General features: G+C 46.2%; 1 protein-coding gene across 8 annotated transcripts in view; it reads right to left on the bottom strand.

The window, feature by feature from the left end:
* Positions 1–1241: 1241 nt before the first annotated feature.
* LOC144107727 (uncharacterized) overlaps positions 1242–26591 on the bottom strand; it is a 27477-nt gene continuing 2127 nt past the window's right edge. For 3 of the 8 annotated variants that reach the window (XM_077640879.1, XM_077640876.1, XM_077640877.1), the window contains exons 2-4: positions 17101–17195; positions 9727–9858; positions 1242–7432 (exon numbers count right to left, since the gene is read on the bottom strand). In XM_077640879.1, the coding sequence (XP_077497005.1) occupies positions 6270–7232 (963 nt within the window). In that variant the 5' untranslated portion in view covers positions 7233–7432; positions 9727–9858; positions 17101–17195 and the 3' untranslated portion in view covers positions 1242–6269. Of the gene's footprint in view, positions 7433–9726; positions 9859–10592; positions 10675–17100; positions 17196–23781; positions 26007–26591 lie in introns of those variants that run through there. The other 5 variants (XM_077640881.1, XM_077640882.1, XM_077640878.1 and 2 more) reach the window with 4 other exon arrangements.

Below are 26591 nucleotides of genomic sequence, written 5' to 3'. Positions count from 1 at the left end.
TTAAGTGGCACAAATAAGAACCACATCATATGTGACATGAAGAACACTAATTCCATATGAAAGAAAGAAATTACTGCTAGGCATAGCACACTCTCAGAACAGCCCGTTAGTTTGCCCTGTACACAATTATGTACAAAATGCCTTAAAGGGTTAAGCAGGACTCACTCTTTCAGTATACAGTCAGAGATAGTACCATGATTATTTTTTTATTTTCTATTGCAGGGCATGGAGGAAAAATACTGTGAACTATAAAACTTGAAAAGGAGCTGCGACGTGTGCACAAGCTGGCTGAAGACAGCGCTGTTTATCCTAAACTACTGGATGCAGTCACTGCACAGCTCAAAAATGTGACAAGTAGTGGTGCACATGCTCTTCTGCTGAAGCTAAAGGCCTCCTCTACAGCCGATAGGAGGCGTGGCCAAATAATAAGAGTACAGCCAACAATCCTGGCAAGGTGCCGGCCTGGCCTACCAAGGGGCTCGAAACGCGTTCCTGCTGGGCAGCCAGTCACAGCAGGACAAGCAAGAAAAACCAAACGTGGCCACAAATTAGGCAGTAGCATTCAAGAAAATGTACCGGGGGCAAAAAGTCGTTACTATACCTGCTTTCATAGGTAAAGACAAACAGGATGCAGCAGCACAACAATACAACCACTGCTACTGCATCCTAGTGGCATCGCTATAACTGCACCCAGTGCAGTGGCAATTGCGTCACCCTCCTCCCCCCTGCACCTTCTCTTCCAGTGTGTGGTGCATGAGCCCTACTCTGCTTCAGTGTTTAGCTTACTTCGTACCATATGAATATAATTCAACTCACAGTGGCAAGAAAAACATGCTTGGTGAACTTTGATATTCATATTAGCAGAGCCAGGAAAACGAAACCTCTGAAATTTGCTTTTTGAACAAAGGTGCACCAATTAAGAGAAATTTACACTAGTGTTTTGAAGATGTGAATGAATGCAGTGACTGACAGTGTGAAAAGAATTGCGAAAATTGTGTGGACGTTTAAAAGGTTTGCAAAGATATGAGTACCAAAAGCTACAAAAAGTTATGACGGTAACCGCCTAAGGACTGTTTCAGATGTATACAGAACCACTGAATTGATATCTGCAGAGGTAATTAAAAAGAAACAATAAATAACTGATGCAAACTCCTTTCCAGTATGTGAATATGTGTGTACTCATTACGCAGGAACCATGAAGGACAATTGAACTGTTGAAGTGCACAAGGCCGTAACAAAAGTACAGAAAACTGAATTTTATTGCTGTTGGAATAAGCAACAAAAATGTAACCATTCAAGAGAGTTTTGACAGTTAGAAAGCTGAATTAAATTGCAAGAATGACAGGGCGTTATTTATTACTGCAAAACAAACACCTTCAGAACGACTAGTAAGTCGTTAATTGCAGTATGCGAAACACTTCTGGAGATGTACACACTAGCACTTCACTCCGATTAAAGCACTGGCAGTAACGGGATGACAACTGTAGTTAAGTGTGGGCTAAACAGAAATCAAAGGATTTCGAACTCTGTGCAATGGAATCACAGGGTTCCCAACTGTATCTAAAGAAATGTAGTGTACAAATTTCAGCTGGAAAGATTACGGCAACAGCCTTTTACAATACAGGAGGCTTTTTATTACTATAATACATGCCATGTAATACGAAGCCTTCAATATGCTTCAGTAACGACAAATATGGGAGAAACCAAAGTGAAATGTCGTGTGAAGCTGACAGCAAATGCGTTACGGCAAGTCTGCTCACGTCGATGCGCCAATATACAAGCCTTTCAAATCTAAGCTATCTGGGAAGGTGGCCTCATGAAGCTTGAGCATTCACCGTGCTGTTCAGGCCTCGGTGGTGGTGATTATTTTATCTTCTGTAATACGAGCAATTTCTGCAAGGGCAATGATTTCCTGATGATAATGTAATCAAGAAGCTCTAAGCAGGTTCCTGCAGCGCCAAGAAGTCTCGTTAGTTGTGAGAACGATGATGTAAGATGAAATTTGTGTTCATGTCAAGCGGTATTACACTGATAACATGACGTTCAATTTCTCTCCGAAAATTTTGATTCAAATGCAAGTAGACAACCTATAGGCACTTGGTGAACAACTGACTCACCTTGAGTTTGTATAGCGCAAATAAAACGAGCAATAATTTTTTTATTCAAGGAGAGGGTTGCAAGAAGCTCCTGATCATTTCTTCAACTTTGGTGCTTTTTGCCAGTTTGCTTTCAAGAGATAATAATGCAAGGCTTGAGAACCTAGACATCTTATTTGCACATGTTAAGTAGTTTTTGATAAGTTAGAAATTAGAACCACTGACCATCTCATTACGCCCCAGGCAGGGGTATCCTGAGGAATATTTGAACGTCTAGTGAAAAAGCTCTGTAAGATGAAAAACCCAACTGAGGGATGAACGCGAAGATGTGCAATAAGGACGAATGCTTGGCCTCATGCAGGTCAGTGCCTGCCGCTTCAATGTGTCTCCGTAGCCAAAATATTTTGGCTCGAACAAATGATCAGAGAAAGCAGTGAGTTTAGGAAATGAAGCATTAAGCTAAGTGGCAGTTAACAAAGGCACTGCATGCCCCCCGCCATCCTTCTATCCTGCAGCTGCACTGTCTTGAGCTCTGCACCCGATGCGGACCGCACCCCATCACCCCCCTTGTGATGCCACTGCTGCATTATGCCACTGACTTTGCAAAGTGTCGCATTGCTATGCCTGCCGCTTCTAGAAAAGGCCTCCCACCTCAGTTGTTATCAGTGTACTTTCATATTTCATGTTGGAGTGTGCTATGAGGTGTCCAAAGAAGCTCTAAGGGGCAAAAGAGAAAGGCTGTAAAGCTTTATTTAGCTGTTAAAAAAAACTGAACACCTGGAGACTTGAGGTTACTGGTATGTTTACGATACCTCACTGCATTTCTGTTGCATAGAATTTTTTCTGTTTCACCGATCCATTTTCTGCTTTGCAATAGCTTAGTCGCGGTGCGAACTGTGCAATTTTTACACTTTCCTGTACACAGTTTTTTTTTGTGTGTTGCCTTACGCTACGATACCTCAGTGCATTTCTGTTCCATAGAGTTTTTTCTGTTTCACCGATCCATTTTCTGCTTTGCAATAGCTTAGTCGCGGTGCAAACTGTGCAATTTTTACTTTCCTGTACACTGTTTTTTTTCCGTGTTGCCTTATGCTACGATACCTCAGTGCATTTCTGTTCCACAGAATTTTTTCTGTTTCACTGGTCCGTTTTCTGCTTTGCAATAGCTTAGTCGCGGTGCGAACTGTGCAACTTTTACACTTTCCTGTATTATTGTTTTTTTTTGTGTTGCCTTACGCTACGATACCTCAGTGCATTTCTGTTACATAGAGCTTTTTCTGTTTCACCGATCTGTTTTCTGCTTTGCAATAGTTAAGTTGCCGTGCGAACTGTGCAATTTTTACACTTTACTCTATTACTGTTTTTGTTTGTGTGTTTCCTTACGTGCCTGGTTTTTAAGAATCTATTTTCGTACGGGGCCACAGCCAGTATTAAAACTAAATATTTGTGGTTCACTCCCTTGTCGAAAGTGGCATATAAATTAAGGCTTATTAAAATACCCCATGCATTGATACAGAGCCAGGACCAACAGTACATTGTTATGGCAAATACACAACAGCTGTGTGCAATTTTCTTATTGTCCATGCGATGTCCATGTGGCAAATTTAATTTAGGCATAGAAGAAACATGTAACCTTTTTTTCTGTACACACTAGCAAAAGTCATGACCTGTATGCAAAATGCTCCTTTTTATATGTAAATCTATAAGGCCAGTACCTTCAACTGCACAAGAATTTTTATTGATATAAGTCGTCATCAGCGCCACCCAAGTGCAGTACAGGACAGAGGCTCCTCCTGTTGGCCCCTAAATTTCCTGTTTTGTGCCTGCCACGGCCATGCTATCACAACTAATTTCATGAACTTGTTACTTCCTCCTGCAGTCAGCCACACTTGAATGCTCTTTCCTAATAGTCCAGAGTGCATGACAAAGAATTGAATTCAACTAGTACATCAGACTTCCAATCACATCTACCTCACTCCACATCAGCAGCCACACGCTTAAGTTAATTAGTGACTGGCCACTCAGGGTTGAGTGAAAAATCTAGGATGACAAAATTAAAGGGGCTTCTTCCCCTGGCTTCAGTTTTTACCTCATCACGAGTGCACCTACTGATATTTTATCAGTGGATTACTTGGAGACTTGACATATACCTGAGTAATAAAATTCAATCACTAGGATATATCTCAGCAGAGAAGAAAATACAGTTTAAAAAATAAGCAAACATATAGTCAGAGAAGTACAAGAAGATCATCACATCAATCAGCATACTAGTATATTGCAAATATGCAAAAATGCTGTGCACTGAAGACAGCTCAGAAATTCCTTATCAGATTATTGCTTTGAGAACAACTTTTATAACGCAAGTACTCTGCTGATAGGTAGACAAATTGGGAAATTTAGTGTCATGTCACAGGTATTTTACTTCTGAAGAAGTGTTAGTCCTGACTCATAATGCCCCATTATTAGGCAAGCACCGAGGTGGCTTTGAGTGATGGAGTAGAACTAAGTTCAATATATAATGACCTCTCAAAAGAGATAAAAAATGTTGGGGCACAATTTTACACATGAAAATATGCAACATTCAACAGAAATACATAGTAATGCACTAATACAGGAGGTAAAATAATTTTTATAACAAGAAACAGCAGTTAAAAGACTAAACATCAAAGTTGGCAGACACACTTAAGACTGCTTACGTGTGAGAAGGCGTCAGCTCGCCCGTTAACTTTGTGCATGCAGTTGCCGCAAGCTGCAGCGTGATGCAACCCGATGCCATGCAGCTGACAATTCTACCTCTGCATGGCCCTACATAGCCGCTGCTGTGAGGATACTGCACCCCTTCTGATCTGTGTGCCAATTTCGCAAAGGCAGTTGCCGCCATACCGCGGCCCGTGCTCCGCCTTAAGGGTATGATGCCATGGCTATGGGTTAATGCCCATATGTGCACAACTGGTCTTTCTCTACTTAACATGCATAGATCCTTGGGAGTCCTCATAGCTCTACTGGTGCAGTGGTTAAGCGATGCGCCACAGCCCTGGGATGGCAAGTGCTGCCACTGGTGTAATTTGTAACCTCGCGTAACCAATAATTTCAACCACCACCTGCCAGGTTGCATGAGGACGCCATCTTTTATGGGTATCATCGGGCACATGCACGCACATGCAGGTTTTCATTAAATGGGCAAGTAATGCTCTTGTTTTAAAAGCAAGACATATGTTCTGACAGGATATAACTTTGTGTTCTCATACATACCGGTGATACTGCTTTACCACTAACACAGGAAAAACACCACACGCACAGGCGTTTCCTGCACCACTACGGGAAGAACAGCTCCAGTGATGTTAATGCTCAGATCTGTAAACTAGTCAGGAAAACACTCTGAATGCACACAATATAAGTGTGGCTAGGTGCAATCTTGCTTCCCCTACAATCTTGGTAGAAGGATGAGAGCTTGTAGAAGCAACATATGTCAATACAACAGTCTTAGACTTTGCACCACGTTTTGTAATGATCAGAAGCGACGTCATTCACACATGCCACTCAGCCTTAGTGGCAAATGTTTTATTTTGGAAAAGCTTACTTCATAGGGAAAGGTTATAAACAGATTCTCTCTGCCAGTGTAGTTCAAAAACATGCAAACTTCCTGTTTGAACAAGGAGCATGGGGGCAACCTGCAAATGTAATCACTCACGCTGGTCATCAGCTAGCAGTGCTTGTCGAACACAATACAGGCAAAAGGAACAAGAATTTCACGGAACTATTGATTCCCATACTGCATGTTTATTCTCACGGTACCATTTTTAACCAAAATTACAAACGCCTTTGGGCAGAGGTGATGAAGAAGTGGTCTTTCTATACTTATTGGCTTGCAGATGCCTTTGAGGCTTCCGCTTTGTGTAAACACCATGAGGAACAGAGAGCAGAGGTATGGCTTCTCACCTGTATGTGTCCGCCAATGTTTTTCGAGGGCGCCACTGTCAAAAAAGGCCATGGAACACTGAGCAGTGGCATGGCCTCACGCCCGTATGTGTTTGCAAATGCATTTTGAGGGTTTGACTCCCTAAAAAGGCTCGTGGGCACAGTTCACTCAGGAATGGCCTCTATTCAGTGTGCAAGCGAAGGTGTGTCATCAGGTTGTCCTTACGCGTGACACTTGTCGTAGTGGTCGCACTTCTATGGACTTTCACCGGTGTGCAAGCGAAGGTGTCTCATCAGGTTGTTCTTTTGTGTGAAACTCTTGTCACAGTGGTCGCACTGGTATGGACGTTCACCGGTGTGCGAGCGAAGGTGTGTCATCAGCCTGTCCTTTCGTGCGAAACTCTTGCCACAGTGGTCGCACCGGTATGGACGTTCACCGGTGTGCAAGCGAAGGTGTGTCATCAGGTTGTTCTTTTGTGTGAAACTCTTGTCACAGTGGTCGCAGTGGTATGGACGTTCACCGGTGTGCAAGCAAAGGTGTGTCATCAGGGTGTCCTTTCGTGTGAAACTCTTGTCACAGTGGTCACACTGGTATGGACTTTCACCGGTGTGCAAGCGAAGGTGTGTCATCAGGCTGTTCTTTCGTGTGAAACTCTTGTCACAGTGGTCGCACTGGTATGGACGTTCACCGGAGTGCAAGCGAAGGTGTGTCATCAGGTAGTTCTTTTGTGTGAAACTCTTGTCACAGTGGTCGCAGTGGTATGGACGTTCACCGGTGTGCAAGCGAAGGTGTGTCATCAGGTTGTCCTTTCGTGTGAAACTCTTGTCACAGTGGTCACACTGGTATGGACTTTCACAGGTGTGCAAGCGAAGGTGTGTCATCAGGCTGTTCTTTCGTGTGAAACTCTTGTCACAGTGGTCGCACTGGTATGGACATTCACCGGTGTGCAAGCGAAGGTGTGTCATCAAGTTGTCGTTTCGTGTGAAGCTGATGTCACAGTAGTCGCACTTGTATGGACATTCACCGGTGTGCAAGCGAAGGTGTGTCATCAGGTTGTCCTTTCGTGTGAAACTCTTGTCACAGTGGTCGCACTTGTATGGTCTTTCACCGGTGTGCAAGCGAAGGTGTGTCATCAGGCTGTCCTTTCTTGTGAAACTCTTGTCACAGTGATCACACTGGTATGGACGTTCACCGGTGTGCAAGTGAAGGTGCATCATCAGGCTTTCCTTTGTGAAACTCTTGTCGCAGTGGTCACACTGATATGGACGTTCACTGGTGTGCAAGTGAAGGTGTCATCAGGCTGTCCATACGTGTGAAACCGTATTGACGCATGGAGCACAGCTGGATGTTGGGGTCGTGTCACTGCAAGAACTTGGTCCAGTAGGTTTGCCTTGCTTGTCATGTATAGTGACTGCACCTGCGTTGTGAAAGATGGAACATTCAAAAGAATGTGGGACCTCATGTGTCAAACTCTTTTGGAGCTTTCACCACACGTTAGCAAATGTGGAAATGAATCTTGCACAGCAGCCATGCAACTATGAATAACTCACGGTTCAGAAGCTGACCACACACAGAATTACATTTTGAAACAAAATTTTGGTATTGAGAATTTACAAAAAAATTGAAGCCAACATTTAATCCGTAAAGGGTGCATTATTACCAAGTTGGTTAGTAACAAATTTTAATTTGGTTAAAACACACGGTGCCTTTAAACCAAGAGCTCACACCATGACAAGCTTCATGACAACAGCACGTTAGTCGCCTAAGACAATACAACTATTTAGGAACAGGTTTGATTTATGGCGTTTAACGTCCCCAAGTAAATCAGGCTAAAAGGAACACTGTAGTAAGGGCTCCAAAAATTTTGACTACTTGGGGTTTTTAACGTGCATTCACATTGCAAATATTTTTGTACAGGTGAATTCTTGTTTTTTGTGCAATATTTGACATATCTGGGCGATCAAAAGTGACCTAGACTTCACCTCGGCCTTGTTTTTAGCATAAGCTACAGCTGTAATTCCTGTAAACAAGACGTGTTTGATCAAGTGCAACGTCGTCACTGCTACTCTATTTGTCCTATGGAGCCATTGTGTCGTAACACACAAATGGCCGTATTAAGAGCTATCCTTGCCGAAGGCAGTCGTTCAGTCGTAACAAAAAGTCAAAATGTCAAAGTTAAAGCTAACACACAAGCACCATTAGCATCAATATCAATTCTGTTAGGACCATAAAGTTGCATTGTGAACTAGATCAGGACAAACAACTCAGGTTCGAGGAACGCGATCATCCCAATTGAGATTTCAGCCCTGTCGACGCATCAAGCTGACTGTTAACAGACATTCAAGTCCCCGCAGTACACTCTTTATTTTTGCCTTGGCTGCTTCATTGCTTTTTCACAGACGCCATACTCTACAAAGCCACCCAATTGTTATGGCGGCTGACAGGAATATGAGGTACATTCAAATGGGCACATCTCGCATGAGGACGTGCATTGTACCTCCTGGTTTTGATTGGTAGCAAAGGTAACAAAGTCTACCATTCCCAACCGCATACTGCCCAATGTCCTGTGGCAGATCTTTTGAGTCCTCTTTGGAACTGCATCCAGCCCATTTCTGTTAGCAGCCATGCCGAGTCGAGATGTTGTTTCAGAGGGACGATTTCTTGACAAAGTTATCTGTATTTCGGAATTAGCAAATGCTGACTATAATTCTCTTGAGATGGACGTCAACAACAGTATACTTCAAGCTTACATAAAGACAAAAGCTGTTCTTGCAAATGCTGGCGTCACACTTCAGAAAGGGGACTCATCGCGATACAAGTTCTAGTCGGACAAACTCTATCCATAAAGAGGTGCATCTTTAAGGATAAAGCTTGTATAGGATAAAGCTCTAATATAAGGTTCATCTTGGCACCAAGAAAAACTTTTATCAAAGTTTAAAATTATGTTCTGTGAAGAGGCACTACCCGTGAAATTTCTTACCGCAAGAATGTTTTTATGGCAATTTGGCTAGCCACAGGCATATTTCTCCTATATACTGAACTGAAACTCTGCACCACAAGCTTACACTGCAAGATGCTCGCAGCTCCGAACTCGTGGAGCTGAATGATATAAATTAATAAGCATGCAGAACTCATCTTTTCATCCACATTGCACCACTGAAGCCTATGTCAATGCCTCATATCTGGAGGCAAGCAGCTTAAGCACACAGGATAGGTCAATGACAACACACACCAAACCCTATGTGTGCAGTGCCCTGCTGCGTAATGTGCTTACTAAGACTTGTCTAGGTCTTCACTGCTGATTTCTGCTTGCCTCTATGGCTACATGTTTTACTCTTTCACAGCAGGATGATCACGTTTCTGACCATCATTTGCTGAAGCTATCACTGCCTGCAACGCTGCCGCACGAGTTTTGTGCATATTCAGCTTTCAAAAAGTCAAGAATATCAAGAAACTTGTCCAGAAAGTTCACCTTTCTGTGGCCTTTCTCAGCTGTCAGTTGTGTGTTTGTTGAAAATGAAGGCAAACATGCATATCAACACACATATAGCTACTGAAGTCTTTTGCTTGTTATTTGCTTTCTGCATTCCACAAAGCTTGACAATCGGGGCTAAGTCTGATTCCCGCATTTGTTAGACACTTTGCGCATTGGAAAGCATGAGCTCAGCTCGAAGCGGCGCACCTCCGAAATTAACAGAAAACGGGATTCACCTTGTGGCGCTTCAGTGCTTTTGCTGCCTTCGCCTTCTATCGCCCAGCTTGGTCATGCACCTTCTTCAACAGGCAACAAACGCCGAACTCGAAGCATGCGTCAGTGACTTCGTGTGAGAATCAAAGCTGGTTCTGAAATGTGTTTAAAATCTATATGAAAAGCACACATATTGCGCATGCAGACATGAACGCGCGAGCAGCTCAGGATACATGCATGACAGAGATACGTGTAGTAAAAAAATTGGAGGACGCTTAAGCTTCGTCTTTAAGAGTGAGACACGACAGCATGTTGCAGCGTTGCCAAAGAGTGCACGGAACGCCATCGCCCGTTCGGTGCGACGCATGGCCCGTTGGCCGACAATTTAAGGAAAGCACGCCTGTCTCACATATCTCGGTGGACACGAATCTAGAAGTAAGGGAAGGAAAATGAAATGAAAATTGATTTTAAGGAAAGGAAAATCCCTTCCATCATGGCGCGGTTCAGGTGTCCAACGAGATGCCCCATTTTTCGCTCACGGCCAGTGTCTGGCGACATGGGCACCTTAACTCTGTCGCGTTAAAAACCCAGCATTACATTCCATATTCCATGCTGCCTTTGAACCGGCGGCCAGACAAAAGCTGACCGCGGTTCAGAAGGTCATCGGGCAAACTAACATCCTTAGCAGATCCTCAACAAGACTGAGCTCCAGTCTGGGATTGCTCTGGCCAAAAAACAGGCGAGCCTTTTTGCCCGAGTTCGGTGCCGGGCGTTGCGTCTCGCTGCTTTACCCGGAAGATGAGGGAACGCAGCAGAAAATAACCGCCAGCAAGGAGATTAATAGTAAATCTGAGTGTGCATCCAGCAATGAAAACGGAAAGGTACTCACGGGAACATACTGAAATGCGTAGGAAAAATTAGGGATATGATGTCAGATTCCTCTAGCCCACGATGGTGATTATGTCCTCCGGCTGAATGGGAACGTGGGCGCTACTTCCTCTTTCACAGTCATCATGTGAAAGACCACACGACAAGCAAATAAAGCTCCGCTTAAACCCCGCGGCTTAAACCAAGCAGCACGAACACAACCAGAGGAAGAGAAGGTCGGCAAGGGTCCGGGCTGGTTTTATGTGGATGGATGGATGAGTGGATAGACGATGATAATTTTATTCTTTGTATCGGACGGCAGCTTGCGCTAGCTATCCATGAATTTCCCTATGCCCTTTCCTTATGCTCTCTTACTTAAAGGGGCCATGACATGGTCGTTTTTCGCATTTCAGTTTTGTGCTTAAGTAACTAATTCAAGATCTTATGATTCAATTTCCGAAATTTGGCTGCCCTGGATGCGCTGTAAATTCCAAAAAATGCGATCGAAATTAAGACCATAGGACTCCTCCCACCGGCAGTGACCGCCATATTGAATGCTAGCGTGACGTCAATAGAGTATGCACGGAGCAGCGTCGTCTGCTCTCGTTGCTGCAATATACGCAGCGAGGTCTCATTCCTCCCTGCACTTTCGCGGGTGATCGAAGTAGCAGTCGTCTCCTATATATGATGATTGGTGCCGCAAAAGCGATAATAAAAGTAAAGCCTGTTTCACATGCAAGCGGACCGCTCGCGAATCCGCCTTTTTTCACAGCGCGACTGCGCATGCGCCCATCCCCTGGCGGCGGTATCGCGAAACATATTGGAAGGGTCGCGCGCTCCAGTCGAGACCGGCCGTGGAAGTGTAAACAAACCGGCTTCTGGCCAGGAAGGCCAGAAGGCCTCGAATGTCACCGCGGCATTTAGACTTCGTTCCGACGCTTTTTGCTTTCTCAAGCAAGAAGGCCGAATGGGCAAGTGCTGTGAGCCGCTTTCAACTCGCGATGGAGCAGACAACGAAAAAGAAGCTACGAGAGCATTCACGCATGGTGCTAGAATTTTTCATAATCTCCAATGGAAATTTCCTTGTTTATGCCTCTACACCCTGGCCAATTCCCCGGTGTGAGTATGTGCCATATATTAAGAGGCAGAAGAAGAAGGTGCGTTATGCGTGTGTTCGAATCATATCCATGATGAAGAGCGCTGCGTTGTATCGCCGGAATGACTCAATGTGCGCCCCTCGCGCTCGTCTTTAAGGACGTGCATGCTTGTTTAACCTATGCAGCGGTGTGCTGTGGGAAAATAAAGTGAAATTCTAGCGGAGCTGCCATGTTGTGAGTACGCTAGTGCTTTTGTAGTTCGTGTAGCTATTCGGAAGCGCTTGAGCACAACGATTGCTTGTGAAAACTGTTGTCCCCAGTCGTTTTCTGTGCCACGGCGTGCACGATGTAGTATCCACCTTTTAATGGATGGCAGGCATACACAGCGGAAAACGCCAACCTCACTGATCGGGGATATTTTATTGAGCATTATGTTCCGAATGTAGCCTTCATCTCTGAAGCGGCGGCCCTTGTTCAGCTGGCGTACGCACCGCATGCCGGTTGATCAGAGATACTGAAGAATTTGCTCTTCGGTGGGCACAGCAGCCTGCTTCGGACTTCGCACCGAGCCATCAGACAATCGAAATCCTCCAGGTACCAGGTGCTGCCCAGGACACGCCATCGTTGACAGATTCCAACAAAACGTGCTCCGCAGCGGCACTCAGTCCGGCCGGGTTGGGCGCACAGTACCCTTCCGGTGAGCTTCCGGCGTTGTACGCGAGGTGGCAGCACAGGAATATGAAAAAGGCCTTTCACCCACCTGGACATTCGGCGGCGAGAGTGAGCGGAATCCGCTACCACGGCAAAGATTCCGCCGAAATACCCAGCGGAAAGGCCGATGGGTCCTGGACTGAATTTTGCCGCCAGTAAAAAATCCGCCGAATCTCGTCAGCCAATAGAAAGGCGAGTACCCGCGGCGACAAAGATGGCGGCGTCCTTCGATGCAGGACGCCTCGCTTCGGGCTGAATTCGTCGCTGTTACTGCCTTTTTCAGCACGTTCACTGGCCATAAAAGATACAGCGGTCTTTCGCTTTGTCTTATCTCGCCCATAAGAAAACGTTTGAGAGATAAATTTGCTTTAATTTTTATTTCGGGTGACGATTCTTCCCCTTTTAGGCTTATGAGGGGCGTCGGTTTGTTGACAATAATGGTTCCTCTCTTATCCACCAGATGGCGCCACTAGGCGTTTAAACAGAGAGAGCTTTGTGGAAAACAGGGATGCTGACGAAATCGGCACTGGAAAGATACCGGACCTTTAAACAGGAAATTGTCAAAGAAATTATCTATGATAATTGTAGGGGAAGTTCTTTGTTGTTTGAGGCCAGGACTGGAGTTTTGCGGACTAAGACGTATAGAGTCAGGTACCAGGAGATAGACACTTTGTGCATTGCGTGCGGAGAGGAGGAGGAAACAGCTGAACACTTGATACTTTTCTGTAAAGGGCTTCACCCTACAGTGGAAGGCAGCGGGGCTGACTTACCCAAGGCATTGGGGTTTAGGGATAGTGAAGGGAAAGTGGATTTTAAGAGGTTAGAAGTAACCAAGCGAAGGTTATCTGATTAGTGGCTAAAAGCAAGACAGGAGTAAAATTTCACAAGACATGGCTAGGTGGCTTGAGCCACCACCCGATGTAAAGGGTTCAGCCGTATCCATCCATCCATTCATCCATCCAGTGTCAGAAATGGCGTAACGTCCCACAAAATAGCTGCATTTAGCGTACGCGAGCGCGCATACGGTTTTGGTATGTAGACAGCATGGATTAACCTCTTGCCAAATCTGTGTACGCCGTGAGCAGACGACACACAGGCGATGAGCGGAGACGCGGTGGCCGGGAAGTGTGAACGAGAGAGCATTTCGGCGGCCGCGGATTCCGCTCCTTCTCGCCGCCGAATGTCGAAGTGTGAATGCGCTATCAAGCGGCGGAGGAAGCTCCAGCGGCTGGAGCGGCGAGGTTCGAACAAGTTGAAAATTTTCGCGGCAACACCGCACCTAAGCCAATGACGGCCCGGCGTTGCCACGCGAGTTTGTATGCCGCAAGTACAAACTGAATTGTGTTCTTTTGCATTTCTTTTGTTTTTGATCTTTCCCTGGCACCTGTTTCTGTATCATTTCCACTTGACTGTACATTGGATACAATGCTACTGCTCCTTAGCCAATTGTGTGTCACTTCTTGGCTCATATCATATATGTACCCTCTGGTGACTTCCAAAATAAAGGTGAAAGTTAGCACCCATACCGACCACTCCTGTGTTTTTGTCTATGTTTCTGTCATGCTGGCCTTACATTGGCTAAGGGTTGGAGGACTAGGGAAAACAAGAAACCAATTTTCATTGACCAAGCACCGTTATCACTCAACAGAGAAGAAATGTCATTGCAGGCGATCACAAGCAAAATGCAGCAGACGGATGCACATCAATGATATGCCCCGTGCAATGCTTTGAGAATGCCTTAAACAAGATGATGCTGCCGAACAAGGAAGCCTCGCTGAACAACTGCTCAATGCCGGTAAAGAACCCGAGCTGGCTGAGCGGCTCAGTGATGGCACTATTCTGAATACGGTAGCAAATACAGAATCAGAAGACAATACAATGAGCACAGTTTCATGGTGAAGAGTTAGGTCAGTGCAAAGCGCAGTACTATGCATACTGTGGCCCAGGAGTCTCTTCATACCTTGTCGCATTTTTGGAAGGCTGTACAAGATGCGACAGTGTACTTGAAAAATCACCAAAAATTTGCCTAATATCGACTGCACTACACACTGCTAGGCACAAAAGCATATTTAATTTACAAGATTTTTTCTGAACCCACGTTATTCATCATCATTAATTATTACAGCCAACTTGCTTTATTGAAAATTTTGGTTGAGAACCAAAGTGTTAATTTCAACATGACATGACTGAACTGTATGAGACAGGACTTCCATACCTCTTAGCTGTGTTCTGCAACTTTCAATTTGTCAAAGAAGGTACAGAGGTAACACTTAGAAATTCTATCACAGCTGTGTGAAGAACTGCATTCCATATATCCTGCACGTCACCTTTCCCAAGTTGACTAAGAAAATAGGGCTAATCAGCTGCCCATGCCATTAGCCAAGCTAACATAAGCAGCCCAAGCTAAATGGAAAGCTCCTTTAATGATGGATGCAACTCCCAATTGCATGCAGGACATTAAAATATGGCGAAATCTAGTGCCACAGGAATTATGAACGACCATGTTCAAAATGCATAAAAAGCGTTTCTGGTCTATGTACCCTAGGCTGCAGTGTCTGGAAGAAAATTAACAATGCAATTTCGTTTATGGAGCCCTTTTAATTAATGAAACTGCATTCCAATGCATACTTATACAGCCCAGCATTAGAAAAAAGAAAGTCAAGAATTGTTTTTACTCATTTACGAAGCTCCAAAACATTTTCCAATGAAGTCTCAAAATGTTTTCATCACCAAAGGGTGCTGTCTCGAGAATGTTTCAAGCAGCATAAGCTGCAGTCCTCACTGTATGCCAGACTTTTTTTTCCCATTTTTTCGTGCAGGACACAACCTGGTGCAATCTGACCATGTGACAGGTGGGTAACAAGGGGGGCGGGCATGTGAGGAGTGGCGCAAAGAAAAACATCGCCATGGACAGAACACAGAGCTCGTGCATTCTCAATTTCAGAGTTACCGCAAGAGAGGCCGAGTCGATATTTGCGCTGAAGGAGGTGCAGGTTGTATGAAACAGAGATGAATCTCAGAAATATCAAACAACATAAAAGTTGACCGAAAACTGGAGGAGACACTTGAGCTGAAGGGTATGACGCTATAGCGTTAATGGGTTAATGTCCATATATTCAGAACTGGTCATTCTTTACTTTAAATTCATACATTGCTGAGGGTCCTCATACCCCTCGTCGTGCAGTGCTGTAGCAGTAAGGCGATGCGCCACTGCCCTGGAATGGGAGGTGCTGCCCCAGTGGGAACTGAGAGACCCGAACTGATCTTCTTGAGCAACCTTTCGCGATCAGTCATTAATTTAACTGCCACCTGCCATGGTGGGCACTTCACAATCTGGTGGGCAGGTTATGACGATTCCACAAACCGAACAAAACCAAAGTGTCCTACATGTCCCCTAGGTTGCTCCTCTGGGGATCATTCGTGGATTTTTCGCTCACGGATAATGATGCCGATGACGACACTGGAAATTTGCGCGACATGAGGACCTTACCGCTAGCACATTAAAAAACACTGGGAGGAAAATTGTCAAAGGTATCAGAAGCTAGTGTTTCAACAGGCGGCACGAAGATATATAAGACTGACCAGTAACTGTTGAAATGAACAAGAAAATGGAAAAAAAGAATGCAGCATGTGAGGATAGCTGGGAAGAAACTGAAGAGCATGAAAAACAATTTGTGGCAATCAATGGAGAAAGTGTGATAGTATTGTTAATACCCGCGTCAACCGATTATATTTCTGATTCCGTCATGGTAGAATTAACTCAGACTTATAAATACCTCGGCGTAACAATGTCCAATGGTGTAACCTGGAATGCGCATGTGACAAAAGTCATATCATCCGCTAACAGAAGCCTTGGATTCTTAAAATGACATCTACGCCATGCATCACAAAATGTAAAATTACTTGTCTACAAATCACTTGTCTGTTCTAAATTAGAATACACCTCTGCTATTTGGAGCCCAAACCAAAATTATCTAACAAATTCTCTAGAATCAGTACTAAGTCAAGCCACAAGATTCATATGTTCGTGCTATTCATATAATGTGGACCACCATATATAATGTTAATATATCGTATGTTAGTATATATAATATTCATATAATGTTAGTATATCGTCATTAACAGCAGAGGCAGGCTTAACATCTCTAGCTTGTACACGTGGTATCACTACTATGTGCTTGTTTCATAAATTTTATTACAGCTCACTTCGTCCTCCGCCCTACATCAATCCGCCGGCACGCATTTCCCCCCGCATCGGTCATCCCCTTCAAGTTGCCCGGCCTCGTACACGCACTACTACATTTGAATCGTCATTCTTTTCACGTTCAGCCACGGAGTGGAACGGCCTTCCACACGACATCGCCGCAATCACCTGTCCAACAACATTTGTGAATTGTTTAAAAAATATATTTAACAGCGTATAATTTATGTACCTTACGTGTTTTCTTTGTTTATTAAATCTGTTTTATACATGTAACCCGCCCCTTATGTAACACCCCCAATCCCGGAAGCCTTTAAGGTAATAAAGTGAAGTTAATTGCAACTACAGAAAATGTGTCACATTGCCAGGTCGTGCCAAGTCCTCACATCACTGCCAGTGCATAGGTTAAGCGATGCGCCACTGCATTGGCCAGCGACTGTCTCAAGCACAGCCACCAACGGGGCTTGCGAGACCCAGGTCACTCTTTCCAAGCAATGTGACAAAGAATAGCTCCCACAAACCTCATTTTTGCATAGACAGTTCTTCAGGACGATGTATATTTTGCTCATAGGACTTCTGTTCTCCGGATAGTTGTCTGCTCAGTTCCTTGTCTCCCCTGCGAGTGAACAGGGGATAGGAGGCAGGTAAGAAGAGGGGACAACTGGCAGGTGGAGAGATAAAATCTTTCTAAACACTACTTGACGGAGGATTTATGATGCTGCCGCCGCCAAGGGAGGCTTCAAGAGCCTCCCAATGTTATCACACTAAGATGCAGCATTTCTTTTTACTCATCGGCTACAGAAGAAGAGCATTTCAACAGTAGGAAAGGGAATTTGTTGGCGAAATCTCTCTCGCAAACAGATACAATCGAATAACCTTTTATTGATGTATTTCGACATGCCAAAGCAACACCATCGGCCATGAGGCACAGCATAATGAAGGCCTCCTCTTGGGATTCCATAACGAGCACCAAAATGTCAGTACACATAATTTCTGTACTTCGCCTCCATTGAAATGGTGCCATCATGGCCAGGATTGAAACCATAACCTTCAATCTAACAAATGAATGTCATGGTCACTGCGCCACAACTGCGTATCACTGTTTTCAAAGTGCAATTGAGGCCCTTTATGGTTTGATGCCATTAGAGAACAAAGCCTTGCAGAGGAGCCCCATTTCTCCTGTAACGTGATACTAAGCAATGTTTTGGGAACCTGCCCAGCACCTGATCAGCACACACTTTCCAAGGTCATCTACCTGACAAACATTTGGACAAATGACCCTCGACAACACATCATGCTGCAGTTCACATAAAAAGGCACTAGCAACACCACAAGTGCTGATATTCCAAGGATGAGTTGTTGGGCATGTACAGAAGAAAATGTTCACAGCGTTCAGACAGATGAAGCTGATATGCTTGGTAGCTAGCTGCCACTCCTCACAGAAGTGCAAGCTGTCAATAAATGTGCAATACCTTTTACCCCATTGCCTTTGCTTCACTCATTTATACCTCCTGTTAGGGCTTTTAAAGAATGCGCACATTGCTATAGAAATCCCAGTGGCCTGCCTCCCCTTTGCTATTTGCAATCCTGGCTTCAGAACACTGCATACATTCAGGCGTTGCCTTGTCACTGCGAGGCCAATGACAAATGTAAATACAACTGACCAGACATTTCTGAAAATGACGGCAGCTTTCAATTTAAGCCACAAGATATTTTGTTACATTGTATTTGCATTACCTATCAACACAATCAAAGTTTCACTGCAGCACTTCTTCACCCACCCACCCCCCAAACCCCTTCCACTGAGGCCCCTATGGTCAAAACGCACCGCAAAGATAACGAATGGTTATAAAAGATTTATTTCAATGCAATAAAATTCCATCATATACAAAATATTATTGGACAGCACATAGTTTTTAGCAGTACTGTCAGAAAACCTGCATGGCCATTGTCCTGGATTTTAAACAACGGCGAGACAGGTCTAACAGAGTAAAGGTATAGGGCAAAGTTGGCGCTCCCTTTAGAACATTATGGGGAGGAGGGGGGCCCTGCCCTGGCCCCCCCCCCCTCCCCCGTGCGCACGTCTATATGATGTAGACCATAGAGTTTCTAAATATTAACTAGAGGGAAAGCTGGCAGCCTTGTTGGCATCCAAGGAGGACATCCTAGGTATGCCGAGAAGACATGGCTTTGAACTAACATCTGGTAGCTTGTAGACACTTCTGAAGATCAGATTTTTTTGGTTCAGTTTCGTTTTCAATGATGTTTTTCGTGCTTTCAGTGGTGTAGTTATCCAGCTATGCAGGCAGTTCATTTCAGATCCGTAGCATGTGAAGGCTGGAACTGAACTGAACACAGTGTCTGGCTGTATGTTGGAATAGAAATAGCTGAAAACAGACAAGGACAAACGAAAAGGGGACACACACAAGCGCTTTCTCACAACGAAATTTTGTTGGGAAGGCTGCAAAATATATATCGAAGTGGAAGCAGGCAAAAACAAAACAAAAAAGGAAGAAGAAGGGCAAAAAATTGAACTGACAATTGCGGAAAAAAAGCAGGTCTGAAAAAAAACATAAAACACATGTATGGCAGCATTATTGTTATGTGGCCCAAGGCGAGAACACAAGAATGACCCGGGCACAGCGCACAGGCTGACGGCACAGGGCCCGCACAGAGCACCCAAGCCCAGAACATGTGCACCACCGAGACACTCCGTTAACCTCTCAACTCACAATATCCGTTGCACGGCCCCTGGTCGCAAAAACACCGTCTCTGTGTACATTAGGGCACGGCCGGGGATGGCGAGAGGTAGGACTTGAGGCGAGAGACGTGGACAATGTCAAGCTGAGCCGCACGGGAGATGGTCTCCGGGAAGGCCCGGGCGATCGCGTAGGTGACAGCGGTTACCTGGCAGAGCACACGGTATGGGCCAACATACCGGGACAGATGTTTTTTACAAAGCCCGACGCGGCGAGATGGCGACCAAAGCAAGACGAGGGCGCCAAAGGAGAAAGTGACCATGAGATGGCGGCAGTTGTAGTAGTCCTGCTGTGAGGCCTGCGATGCTAGTAGTCGGGATCACTCCAGTTGGCGGGCGTGGTCTGCCCGGGCAATTGCGTCGTGTGCGTATTCAGAAGGCTGTGAAGTAGATGTCGGAAGCAGCGTGCCCAAAGGTAATGGGGGCTTGAAGCAGTACAAAAGATAGAATGGTGAGTAACCGGCAGTGCCATGGCGGGAAGATTTATGGGTGAAAGTCACGTATGGAAGGAAGCCCAGTCCTGATGGTCCGGGAAAACATATATTGCAAGCATATCCGTGAGAGTGCAGCTGAGGTGCTCTATGAGGCCGTTGGTTTGGGGATGATAGGCAGTGGCCAGCTTATGTTTAGTCAAACAGGAATAGGGAACATCGTCAACAACTTTAGACAGAAAGCAACAGCCACGGTCGGTGAGAAGTTGGTGGGGTGCACCATTACGAAGGATGAGATCGTACAGAAGAAAGTCTGCAACATCAGTAGAAGTACTGGTAGGGAGGGCCAGCATGATAGCGTAGCCAGTGGCATAATCCATAGCAACTGCAACCCATTTGTTTCCGGACGTGGACTCAGGAAACAGGCCCAAAAGAACCAAGCCAACACGATGTAAAGGTTTGGGGGGCACATCCACAGGTTGGAACATGCCCGCTGAGAGAGTGGCAGGGCGTTTCCAGCGCTGGCACTGGTCGCAGGCACAAACATAGCGGCATACGGACTGGTAGAGGTGGGGACAAAAGAAGCGATGACGCACGCGGGCATCAGTACGCGAGACACCCTGATGTTCAGCAAAGTGGAGGTCATGAAGCTCGTGGAGGACGGGGCTGGCGGGGTTCAGGCTTCTCTGCGGTATAGTGTGTCATAATGCAGCACAAACCGGCGCACAGCAGGGACAGATGGGGAGGAGTTGAGGCGGTCAATAATAGAGTGCAGCTCAGTATCCCGTTGTTGCTCATCGCCAACGTGAGCAATAGCAGAGTGCGAGAACAGGTCGGCAGCGCAGGCAGTGCAAGATGGTCAGGAGGGTCAACGGGATATCGGAAGAGGCAATCAGCATCTGTGTGTGGCCGACTGGACTTACAGACCACTGCGTAGTCATAGTCTTGTAGGCGCAAAGCCCAGCAACCTAGCCAGCCAGTAGGATCTTTCAGAGAGGTGAGCCAGCAAAGAGCATGGTGGTCTGTGACAACCATAAAAGGGCAGCTCTATAAATACGGGCAAAATTTTCTAACGACCCAAACGAGGGCCAAGCACTCTCATTCTGTGATAGCTTCTCATTCCGTGAGGCGGTTGGCGCAGGCAATGACACGGTCAGAACCAGATTGCCGCCGAGAAAGGACAGCGCAGATTCCATGACCGCTGGCATCAGTGTGGACTTCAGTGGGAACGACCACATCGAAGTGTATCAAGACTGGCGAGGTGGTGAGCTTCGAGATTACAGCGGCAAAGACGTTTTCTTGTAGGGGTCCCCAGGTGAAAGTCATGTCCTTTTCGAGCAGATCACTGAGAGGGCGGGCGATGAAAGCAAAGCCTGGCACGAATCGACGGAAGTAGGGGCACAGTGCCAGGAAGTTCCGCACGTTGTTGCAGGAACGCGGCACCGGGAACTCTTTCACGGCTCAGATTTTAGCTGGATCAGGGTGAACACCCGTGGCATCGACGACGTGGCCCAAGATTGTGATCTGATGACGCACGAAACGGCATTTGGTGGAGTTGAGCTGTAAGCCAGCATGACGGAGAAGGTAAAGAATCTTGGAAAGGTCATCGAGGTGAGAGGAGAAGCTGGGGGGAAGACTATGACGTCGTCGAGACAGCAGAGGCGCGTGGACCATTTGAATCCATGCAGAAGGGGCGTCCATCGTACGTTCGAAGGTGGCCAGTGCATTGCATAAGCCAAAAGGCATAACTCTGAACTAATACAGCCCATCAAGTGTCATAAACGCAGTCTTCTTACGGTCCTGGTCATCCACTGCTATCTGCCAATAGCCGGAGCGTAGATCTATGGAGAAGAATTTGGCACCGTAGAGTCAATCAAGGGCGTCGTCAATGCGTGGGAGACCCGGGTACAAGTCCTTTTTACTTATCTTGTTCAGGTGGCGATAGTCAAAACAAAAATGCCACGAGCCATCCTTTTTCCTCACAAGAACGACTGGTGAGGCCCAGGGGCTGTAGGAGGGTTCGATAATGTTCTTAGCAAGCATCTTCGTAACCTCAGCGTTGATGACCTGGCGCTCAGCATGGGAAACTCGGTATGGTCGATGATGGATAGGAGAGGCATCCCTGGTGTCGATGCAGTGCTTCACAGGGAGAGCTTGGCCCAGCAGGTTATTATTGAGATCAGAATGTCTGAAAAAGATTCGAGAAGGCCTCAAAGCGGTGCAGATTGGGTGGGGCACAGGTCGGAGGGCATCATGGTCGCGAAGGCGTCCAGAGAAAGAGAGGTAGGCTGGAAATCGGCTGCAGGATTATGAGAAGGGGCGGTGTCGAATGTAGCGATTTAGCACAGTGCGAGGGGGAGATCGCAGCAATGCAAATGACAGAAGGGAGAACTTGGGGATAGAAGCCGAGGTTGAGGAATGGCAGAGACAGTGTGTTCGCCTTGACGGAGGCGAGTGTATAGGGCAGGGCAATGTTCCGGGTCAGCATGAGATCGGTACTCGGGGCAACAAGGTAGTCCCCATCGGGAATTGGGGAAAGAGTCAATGCAATGAAGGAGGCACTTCAGACGGCAGGCGAGTATAGTCAGCACTGAACAAGCGGATAGAGGGATCGACATGCTCGGAACCAAGTTGTGGGAGCTCGAGTTGGAGGACACTCTGCGAGCATTCAATCAGAGCTGAATAGTCGGAGAGGAAATCCACGCCGAGAATGAGGTCGTGGGCGCAGGTGGACAAAACGGTGAACTGAACCGAGGAACTACAGTGATGTGAGCAGTACATAGTACGTCGACAGCAGGTATGCCTCCATCCATCACGTGCACACGGGAAGTTGCAGGCGTGAGCTTTGCGGAGGCGTTGGCGAAGGGCAGAACTCGTCACAGATACGTGCACACCAGTGTCAATAAGGGCGATGCAAAGAAAAACCATCAACTGTGACGTCCAGTGAGTTCGGTTGGGTGGCCAATAGAGGATTTCTGGTCGGGGTTATTGATGCATCATCTAGTTTTCCAAAGTGGAGCGGACGTCGGGGGCAGCTGTCGAAAGAGAGGGCGACTGCGGTGATTGTGAGCGATGGCCTTGAGCCGACGGAGAGCGGGAATGGCAGAAGGAGGATTCAGACTGGTCTGGCTGGAAGCGGGGCGAGAAGGGGCGGTGAGGTTCAGGTCGGTAGTTGGAGAAGCCACCACAGGGAGGCTGCAGCAATGTCGAGAAATGTGTCCAACGCGGGAGCAGTGAAAGCAGATGGGTCTGTCGTCAGACGTGCGCCATTCTGCCGGATTGCGGTAATGGGGCATGGAGTAGTAGGTGGGGCGCAAGCAGGGGAAGGAGGCTGGTGGACGGCTGGGCGGCCAATAGAACACACCTAGGGAGAAAGATCTATGTTTGCCAGTTCTTGCTTCATGACGGCCTGAATTAGCGACACGATGAGCAGCGTCGTATCAGGGATGTGTGGTGGGGATATCACAAGTGCGAGGGTCTCCAGACCATGTCCGACGAACCACGCGACCGAGCTGAGAATGGGAGAAGCGTCCGAGGCCACGTGGGATGGAAATCTCTGGTCCTCACAGGAAGATGTCACGGCTGTGTTAGGAAGGCGGGAAAACGGCTGCGGAATGCAGCGGCCTTTCATTTGTTCAAATTGACGGCACTCTTTAATGATGCAGTAAACAGTGAAACAGTCTTTGCAAACAAGCAAATGGAAAGCATCGTCTGCAATGCCTTTGAGCACGTGGCCCACCTTGTTTGTCTCACTCATGGCAGCTTCGACCTTGCGGCAAAGGGCCAAAATGTCCTGGATGTAGGCCACGAAGCTTTCTGTTGAAGACTGGGCTCGAGACACAAGCTGTCTTCTGGCAGCGAGCTGCCCGTCATCAGGCCTACCGAACAGCGTCCTCAACTTCTCCTTAAAGGTGTCCCAGATTGTTAGGTCATCCTCGTGGGTCTCGTACCACACTTGCGCTGTGACATTGAGATAAAATATGACATTGGCGAGCACCAATGCAGGGTCCCACCTGTTATAGGTGCTGACGTGTTCGTAGAGGCTAAGCCAGTCTTCCACATCCACGCCATCAGTGCCGGAAAAGGTGCCGGGCTTGCGTGGAGGAGCCATAACCATGAAAAGAGTGGTAGTGGGACTCCTTGACTCGCCGGGTTGAGCCACGGCGGAAGACCCGGTCTGACGACAACTCTGAAGGTGCGTGGTGTGCTGAGCGTAAAATCTGCACCTCCACCAAAGATGTTATGTGGCCCAAGGCGAGAACGACACCAGAATGACCCGGGCACAGCACAAGCCAAGAGCATGGGGCCCGCACAGAGCACCCAAGCCCAGAACACGCTCCCCATTGAGACACTTCGTTCACCTCTTCACTCACAATATCCGTTGCATTATTACTTGACAACTGACTCGAGGTAGGCAATCTCATTTTTGTTAAGGTAACAGATGCGTTACTTGCACAGTTGTCCCCTCCTTTCATGATATGGTAAGCTTCGATAACTTCTCTGGTCCTCTGATTACATGCTTAAGCACAGCAGTTTTATCAAAAAAGGGGCAGCATTTACACTACATGCAATGCTTAGGCAAATTTTCTAGTGCTATCAGGGTTAAAGAAGTCCTGCGTTAAAACAGGCGGATATTCAAACAGTGGCCAGCCTGCCCGACGTAGTATTTTTTACGAGACAAAGGGATTTTGTAAATTATCTGCGTTTTGCACTGTATAAACCTAGATTTGCAGTTGACATAGCAACAGTGCTCACTTTTAAGCGCAGCTGCTTTTCTGTGAACTGACACGGGAGCTGACACAACAGTGCCCACATAGTACTGACTGGCAACCTATGCGAGAAGCGGTGCACGTATGGCAGAACAAGCTTTTTTTTTGGTGTCAGACAACATAGGCCTCTTGGTGTCCTGGCCCTTGACCCATCGCAGACACGTCAGCTACTAATTACTGATAGTAGATGCCCAGAACTGGTCAATCTGTTGACTTGTTCAAGAAAGCTTGTGGAAATTCTATCCTGGCACGACTTATGAAGAGCAGAGTGGAACAGAAGGAGACAGTTGCATTTTTCACTACTTTGCAGTGTCCGGAGTGAAAATGAAGTAAAGGTTAAGTGGAGCTAGGGTAAACGCTGCCCCCTTTTTGAAAAACTGCTGTGCTTGGTAAAGCACATAATCAGTGGACAAGAGAAAACATTGAAGCTTGCCATGTCATGAAAGGAGACAACTGTTTAAGCGACGCATCTATTACAAAAAATGAAATTGCTTACCTTGAGTCAGTTGTCAAGTAGTAATGGTTCCATACATGTTTTATGCTTTTTTTTCATACCTGTTTTTTTAACAATTCATAGTCACTGAAATTTTCTATCTTCGTCTTCCTTTTTTACTGTTTTTTGTTGTTGCCTGTTTCCATAATATATATTCTGTAGCCTTCCCAATAAAATCCAGTTGTGAGAGAGCACCCATGTGTGCCCCCTTTCTTTCGTTAGTCTCTTGTTATATTTTTCCACCATGCAACAACTCTTACTAGCCCAGTTTGACATCCTTGTGCAGTTCTCCACAGTGTCTGGTACCTGCTCGGTTTGCTGACAGTTTGCCTCATCACTTGGAGCCATTTACACAGCAAGCTGGGTTTGTACAGCAAGAACTTGTGCATTGTAAGGTGACAGATGACAACAAAGTTTTTCATGAATTTAAAATGCAACAACCTGTTGCTGTGACCACTATACACATTTCTCATAGGAGTCTCAGAGACACTTGCCTTCGAGAAGTGTAAAGTACTTCGACAAGCGCCACATGTGTTAAATGCACTCGCAGACAATTGTATTTGCTTCATTTCTAAGTCTGGTGGTGCCCACGCACTGCATTCAGAAAGAGACTTCCACTTGATGATTTAATTCATGGAAATACCCGCATACTGCACTCGCCAGCATGAACATGGCCATTAATGTGTATGGCCGTATTCCGAGTTTGTATTGTAATCAAAAGCATCAATATCTGATGCAGCACCCATACCTGATTGGTCGAAATGCCAAAAGCAGATGTGGAGGTTCGGATGCAGCGGAAAGTATCAAAGAACACAAACCGTGATGTCACATAGATCACTCGGCACCGGGTCAAAGATGGCAGCTTTCTGGATGTTTCGTTGCAGAAACCGCAGTGGACATCCTGCTGCTGCTCACAGTCGCGACCAAACCGACATCTACTTCCGGTGTTTTGAGCAATCAGGTTTGGCCGCTGCAGCAGATTGTGATGCTTTTGATTATGACACAAACTCAGAATACGGACCTTACTTGCATTAGACAGGTTTCCGTTTCCTAATTCATGCTTTTTATTTTGCAAAAACCACAAGACAGTGCCAGGACGTGGTGAGAGCCAGCACTTTGCATGTGCAAACAAGTTTCTCATAGAAAGGTGAAAAGTCAGGCATGTTTTTCATAGCATGAACCACAGCCTATGCACGAGCATAGCGTGCAAATCCAGAATAGCAGACTACAGCAATGAAAAGTTTCGATATTTCACAATGCCAAAAATAGTTTTATGGGAGTTAACGTCCCCAAGCGACTCGGGCTATGAAGGACAACATAGTGAAGGTCTCGACCATCTGGGGTTCTTTAACGTGCACTGACATCGCATAGTGCACGGACCTATAGAATTTCGCCTCCATCGAAATACGACTACAGTGGCTGGGATCAAACCCACGTCTTTCGGATCAGCAGCCGAGCGCCACAACCACTGAGCCACCGCGGCGGCTCAATGCCAAAAACGGAAACTGAAGTGTTAAATTTTTTTCAATGAACATTTTCTCTGATAAGTATACATGAGGTT

The sequence above is a fragment of the Amblyomma americanum genome, chromosome 10 (genome assembly GCF_052857255.1).
Source record: "Amblyomma americanum isolate KBUSLIRL-KWMA chromosome 10, ASM5285725v1, whole genome shotgun sequence".
Lineage (NCBI taxonomy): Eukaryota > Metazoa > Arthropoda > Arachnida > Ixodida > Ixodidae > Amblyomma > Amblyomma americanum.
This window is presented reverse-complemented; position numbering and strand designations above follow the sequence as displayed.